General features: G+C 37.0%; 1 protein-coding gene across 1 annotated transcript in view; it reads left to right on the top strand.

Moving 5' to 3' along the window:
• mbip (MAP3K12 binding inhibitory protein 1) overlaps nucleotides 1-3,815 on the top strand; it is an 8,785-nt gene extending 4,970 nt beyond the window's left edge. The window contains exons 8-9 of the mRNA XM_015392166.1: nucleotides 3,567-3,605; nucleotides 3,695-3,815. Of these exons, the coding sequence (XP_015247652.1) occupies nucleotides 3,567-3,605; nucleotides 3,695-3,802 (147 nt within the window). The 3' untranslated portion in view covers nucleotides 3,803-3,815. The remainder of the gene's footprint in view (nucleotides 1-3,566; nucleotides 3,606-3,694) is intronic.
• The last annotated feature ends 3,491 nt before the right edge of the window (nucleotides 3,816-7,306 follow it).

The following is a 7,306-nucleotide window of genomic DNA, read 5'->3' on the forward strand; positions in this document are numbered from 1 at the left end:
ATGCTGTAGGAACCCTGTATTAATATGTAGGAATATATTGCAGCTACAGAAATAGATAAGAAGTAAAAATATAACATGTCCTATCTTCTGAATACAGATCTTCCTAAGTTTTTTTGAGAGCATAAACTGGTGCACACAACCCTCAGAGTATATATATATATTTTTTAAAGGTTATATGATAGATGAGTTGATAAAATAGAAAACAAATGTTCACATGCTCCCTGAATCTGCTCATATGAATACTGGGAAAGTTGCTCTGGGTTGATGAATGGAGCTTTAAACAGGAAAACCTGGTAGAAGTAGCAAAGGATTTTGGACTGTAGTAGAATTGATTTGCAGTCAGATCTGCACTGGAATGGATCCGTCAAAGCCCAAACCATAATGTAAATCTTTGGCAAAGCTTTAAAAGTTTTAGCTTACATAGTTCTGCAACCTATTTTAAGCTGATATGCAAATTGTTGGCAACAATTTTAGTCTCAGTATGCACAGACATCCCATTAAATTAAAGAGATGCAGCTGTAATTGCAGTAAAAGATGTTCACAATTAGACACTGCTCTGTGTTGGTCAAACACATAGCATCCAAACAAAATAAACTAAAGCTTGTGGTTTTAACGAGACAAAACTTTAAAGAAAAAAGTTTTATAAGGTTTTGTATATTTTTGCAAGAGCAGTGAACGGACGGGGATTCTTACAGTGACCTATTTGCCCATTTAGCTGCACTGTTTAAATCACACCAAGCATATTCAGATTTACCTTCCAGCATCCACTCAACGCTCTCGGCACTTAACCGTCCTCTTTTAGGAGCCCAGGTGTCTATACCATGTCATGCAATTAGCAAAGCTTGTAGTGTCACATCTTGTGTCTGGGCTGAGGGTCTTTGCAATAGATCATCACAGTGTCACTATATATCCGTGTATATTGCTGCCATCTTCACCTCTTTTTTTCAGCCCATTTAGGCCACTTCAGTGTCTGCTATTGTCAAGCGACAGTCATCTGCCTACTCAGATTTAAATAGTCAGTCTGTACAGCATTTTAAATAAGAAACACACTCACTTAGTGAGGTGTCTTTGCACCAGCTTTTACCTTATATAGCTGTTTATCTTACTTTTAGTAAAGAGAAACTTGGTAATGTAGCTAGCAGCTTGCTGGCTGTTTAGATTTTGAATTGGCAGGCTTTAATGTGTTTGAACAGAAAATGACAGCATCTGCCAAAGTAAGACATTCACTGTGTGTTAGAAAAACGCTTTTAAAGAACCTGTTTAAAGTGGTGTGATGCCTAAATTACCAAGTGGAGTATTGGTCCACGGCTGTTTAAAAACTGAAAACCACTTGCTCAGAGGAGTTTTGTAAAAAGCTAATGGAGTTTCATCTTTTATGCTTATTACTTCAACACATTTTACCAAAAATATGGATTAGAAACAAAAGACATTTACTTTTTTTTCACGTACTTATCTCAAGGCAAATAAGGCAACTTTATTTATTCATATGTTAGTCAAAAAACATGAAGTTACATAAAGTTAATCCAAAAAAACATACGAGGGCATATAGATTAAAAAAAGATTGTTTACTAAATCAAGTATGATGTGATAAAAAGAGAGTCAAGTTTTGTTGCAGATAACTGAAAGAACTGGATTTTAACTTGATTGTAGGTTTAAGTAGATGTTACAGAAACAACACAGAGATTTGAAAGAATCGTTTATCTTTAAAGAGGGTACAGAGATTTTTGGGGTTGCGCTCAACCCTTTGGTCATTGTCTAGTAGCTTAGCTTATTTGTTCTCTTAGCTGAGAATTCCTGCAATACTAAAGTAGGCAAAGTTTAATAATCTAACATAAAATAATAAAGGCATATGTCATTTTTCAAGTTCAGGTTTTGTTAAGAGGGATGTGACTAGGGCTGAAACAATTAGATTAATCATGATTAATCGATTATTGAAATAATTGCTAACTAATTTAGTAATAAATTAATCATTAACTGGAGTGTAGAGACTCTAAAGTATGCCTTTAGCTGACAGAGCAAACCAATTAGAGGATATATGCCTAAAATATGTGAACATATTGCATTTAAGATTAAAAAAAAAAAATTTCTCTGTTAATATGCTCTATCCAAGTGGTAAGTTTTAGTTTCACCTAGTTAAGTGTTCTGAAAAGTCTTCTTTAAGGTACCTTTGGGTATCCGAGTATTAACTGATTAATCTAGAAAATAGTCGACAGATTAATCGCTTTGCAAAATAATCGTTAGTTGCAGCCCTAGATCTGACTTTGTTTCTAAGGTGGTAAAAAGCATTTTGTACTTTAATACTCTGTAGTTATTGGCATACTTGCAACATTTGAAACAATTTAAGGTTTATTAAAAATGCTTATTTTTATAGCTATACAAGGAGCTTGGTTTTACCTCTGTTTAACTTTATGAATATCCTGAACAGTCACCCGTTGGCTTCAATGAGGGACTGAAGTTTTTTCCAAATGGTAAAGTTGTCAGAAGAAACAAAAAGACGCGTAATGAGCATAACGTCAGGATATACAGATCACTCTGGGAGAAACTTGAAGAACTTAAAAGAAAGAAAAAGTGGAAAAAAAGAAAATAGCTATGGTAAAAGTCTGAGGAAACCTTAAACAGAGGGGGGTAAACGATAAATGGTTAATGTCTGGCAGCAATAATGAGTTAAACATAACAAGGCTAGTAGTGAACCCTGTGAGCAAAATTAATGTTACTTGATTTCAATTTATCTGGAAAAGCTGAAGAAGTTGTACTAAACTATAAAGATAACTGATATCTGGACCTATCTAACAATAAATACATGACATAAGAGGAACGTCAGCCTTTCCTTTCTTTTTAGTGCAGATGCTAAGATGATTTGGACCTCATAATAAACCTCTGAGGAATCAGCCCAGTCCATCAAACTCTGATTTCCTAAGCTAAAGGAGACCATCCAGCGTTTCAGTTATCCAAGTGTGCTTGAGATGCTGCATGTCTTCTCATACTAGTATTCCTCAGCACAGCATGCTGCTTCTGTGAAAGTACTACTCTCCATCTGCTGTTGACTCGCTGCATGTTTGTGCGAGCAGAGCAAGAGATGTCGAGTGTCTATGAATAAATGGCTAAAGATGGGGTCTTTTCTTTTCCCTGTCTCCTCCCAAACCCTCCTCTTGTTTTTTCTCTGCTGTAGTTTGGTGTTTAGTAAAAAGCGTCGCACAGTTGGCCCAGGATTTTAGGAACAACATTCTAATACTTAGGATACTAAAGGATTTTAGAGGAAATAAAGAATACGCCAATTCATCACACATTACTGCAAGCCGTAGGACATCTTTTTCATTGTATTTACTGTAATGTTTGTAGTATGATACTCCCCCCAACTAATCCCATGCTTTTACTCCCGTTTATTGTCAAAACATCTAATGAAAACACTATCACATGGGAGAAAAGGTTTTGTTCTCATAAACTGCATGCTATGCATAGTTTTCTTAGTTAAATGCATCCATTTGTTCCATCAAATGACTCAAAGTTTAAGTATTTGGTTAAAAATTGGATGAATCAACAAGTTTCAATGTTTGCTAACATTGCAGAGTCATCTCCACAAGAGGCCTAAGACATCCACTGATCAGGTTGGTACTTCTCTGCTCTCATCTCAACAACAATTGAATCATAGATGAACATATTGATGACCATCTGACTTTAACTGGCTGTCTTTCAGAACTGCACCCTGACCGAGCTGGATGAGAAGATCAGTGCAGTGAAGGCAGCGCTGCTCAAGAGGGTTTCTGACTTTGGGCCGGGATACGGAACCGATTGTCCTTTCTGATACACATCTACAATAAAACCAGTGCTGCGTTTCACATCAGGATTCTGTGCATATTTGTTATAGAATGAATCAGTAACTTTTAGAACAGACTACTGTTTATCCTGTTTACTCTAAGCTGTTACAGAAATATCTTTTTAGATTTTATTAATTCAGTTCACCTCTGTAGGTTTGTATAGACCCAAATCACAAATAAAACCGAGTCGAATAGCAAAACATTTCATTCATAAATTAAGGTTCTACTCTAAATATTCATTAGCATATATAGTCTAAATTATAAATTAAAATTCAAAAAGCATATTAGCACAACTGATTGAATGAATGATTCCTGCTTTTTTTTTTGTTGTTGTTTGATTTATTTTTTTGTCTTTTTTTTTTATGGCATGTTTTGGACCAAAGACCAATCCTATTTGACAAGTATTTTTCTGTCTAATGCTGTCAGGATGCAGAGGCGGTTGGTCATCAGTAACAGCTTTGTATCATATGCATCAATAAAACTATTATAATGTTTACTTCAAAGCCAAAAAAACATCAGAAAACGACCCAGAAACGGCCATCTACAGGTGGAGGCCTGACATCTGTCCATCTTCTCTAAGTGTTGGATGTCCCTAGAGTCACTATTACTAGTGTTATGATGAGGTGACACCTGAATTTTTCAAATAATTGCACATGCAACCCATCAGGATGTCTCTTCCTTATGTGCCAAGAAGGTTTGCTTTGTCTATCAGGACTATAAAAAGCATTCGTTACAGAGGACAGGAAGTAAACTTTCAGAGAATTTGTTTTTTAATTATTTTTTTTTACCCAGGGCCAATATGTATGTAGAGGATAATCACAGCCCTATGAGATTAACCCCAGCAGTCATTGAAAGATAATTCATGCATCTTTTGGGCCTACTTAAAGGTAAATTTGCGCTTTTTTGAAAAGACACGCCCTCTCCACTTTAAATAAAAATGCACATGCACAACCATGTACCTGCTCCTGAGAGGGAACGCCTATTAAATGCGTGCAAGCCCATTTATCCTCGTGCAGGCTCTGTTTAAAAGTTGCTGTTAGCATCGCTCATACAAGCTTACTTTCCAGAGGAAGAACTGAAATTTTTCCACTATGTCAGACTCGCCACCGGTAAGTGAAAATGGGGATGAGCACGAAGGACGGCCTTACGTGAACATATCACCAGAATGATTGACAATTAGGAGGACCAATTATTTTGATGATCCACATGGAAAAAGAACAACCTCCACTATACCTTTAAACATAATTAGTTTCTTTACTACAATTGTTTCATATTAGCAGGGCTGGACATGAATCATTTGTGTTAAAGTAACTAAATATGATTAAGGAGATGCAAAAGATGCATTAATTATTTTTATCATGGAGATGTGCAAAATGTGCCAACAGAGCAATCTGGACATTACTTTAGAGAACTCAGCTCCTTCTAGTGGGCCCCATGCTTACTGTCCAGAACATGGAGCCTAAATTCAATTCAGTTTATTTATATAGCGCCAATTCACAACACGTCACTCTCAAGGCACTTTCCAGTTCACCAGATCATCCAGTAAGATTGATTCAAAGTTTTCTATCTAAGGAAAACCAGTTGATTACATTGACTTGAATGCAATCCCTCACACTAAGCATGCTTGTAGCGACAGTGGAGAGGAAAAAGTCAGTTTAAACAGGAAGAAACCTCCAGCAGAACCAGGCTCAGTGTGAGCGGCCATCTGCTGAGGCTGACTGGGGTTCAAGGAGACAGAAGCAGAGATACAAAAAGCAGCTCTAAAAGGCGGCCCAGTCCAGGAAACACACAGCCAGGCAGAAGAGCTCCGAGCCAACTCCCATGTCAGAGGATGAAGAGAGCACATCCAGTTAGTCACAGTCAGAGAAACCGGACTACACTGAAAAACAGGCCGATCTTCAACATCTATAAACAAATGTGTTGTTGGCAGCAGCACAGCTCCATGATGGTGTCTTTGCCAAACAGGAACAGACGGGGCAAAGCTACTACTAAATGATTTAGGGTGTTTCCAATTACTTTGTGCAGCGACTTTTTCTGCTTTTATCTGCATCATAACAAATGTTACACTAGCCTCAATTTAAACTAAAAAATAAAAATTAATTTAGCAAATCAGACACAAAACAAATAGAGCACCCATGCATGACCTCCACATTACCTCAAGGCATGGCTGCTAAATGCACTAATGAATCGTTAAAAGCAAGCAGTATCAGCCATTGCCAATACACTAAAAAAAACAAACCCTAAAATATGATCTGATCAATGTATCAATCTCATTGTCATCTGCTGCTGGCACCAAGTCCTTTTCAGGAATGACAGCTGCTCCACCTTTAACATGTGTTACAGAAATGAAGAAGAAGCTCTGGAAGAATGTTATGCTGCCTATAATTCTTGTTTTTGTTGTGAGTTAAGTGATTGGCAGAGATGTCAAAAGTACTCACTTTCCGTACTTGAGTAAAAGTACAGATACTTGTGTTAAAAAATACTCTGGTAAAAGTGGAAGTACTGATTAAACTTCTTTACTCAAGTAAAAGTAACAAAGTACAGGCTTGTAAATTTACTTAAAGTATAAAAGTAAAAGTAGAAACCACTTTTTTCATGCCATTGCCTACATTTTAAATGGATGTCTGCCAATAGGACTAGATCTCCGTTGTGTTCATTTTCAATCATCTCGTCGTCCATGCTACTATGCTAACGCCACCGCCACCAAGCTGCAATGATTTGACGCCAATGAATACCGCCGAATCTGTCGATTCATCTTGTAGTGGTGCGTCAAATGCAACGTAGATTCCCATCCAATTAGATTGAATTTGGTATTGATGACGTGAAAAATAATAACGGTAACTCCATTGAAATGATTCAAAACTAAAGTAACGAGCCAATTTTTTAAAATGTAAGGAGTAGAAAGTACAGATATTTGTGTAAAAATGTAAGAAGTAGAAGTAAAAAGTCGCCATAAAAATAATTAGTAAAGTAAAGTAAAAATATCAGAAAAATCTACCAAAAAACAATAACAAAGTATTTGCACTTCGTTGCTTCCCATCTCTGGTGATTGGTTGTGGGGAACTTAACCCTGGGAGGAAGTAAAAACCTCCAAAGGCGAAGCTAAAGCAACCGACTACACTTCTGACCCTAGGAAAGATCGTAAGCTGGTGCAGTGGGTCCTATTTTCCACTTGATCCACAAAAATTTTAAGTCTTAATAGCTGCGTGGTGAGAGGTCGAGATGGAAGAAATGAATGGCACTACTGTCTGTCCCACATGCTTGCCTGATTCAAAACCCAATCGATTACATTATTTTTCTGTACGTTGAACTGCCATGTTTGCCTTTAGACATCCTCTTGATAAGGAGATCACCCCCTCACTCCGCAAACTATTCCTGTTCTCATTAAGAGCATATCTAAACACCTGCAGGGATTCATAAAAACCCTTGTTGTGCATACCACTCAGTACATGGAATTGCTGCATTAACTCTTGGAAGAATTGGCCTGATGT

The sequence above is a fragment of the Cyprinodon variegatus genome, unplaced genomic scaffold (genome assembly GCF_000732505.1).
Source record: "Cyprinodon variegatus isolate N-32 unplaced genomic scaffold, C_variegatus-1.0 Scaffold576, whole genome shotgun sequence".
NCBI classification, from domain to species: domain Eukaryota; kingdom Metazoa; phylum Chordata; class Actinopteri; order Cyprinodontiformes; family Cyprinodontidae; genus Cyprinodon; species Cyprinodon variegatus.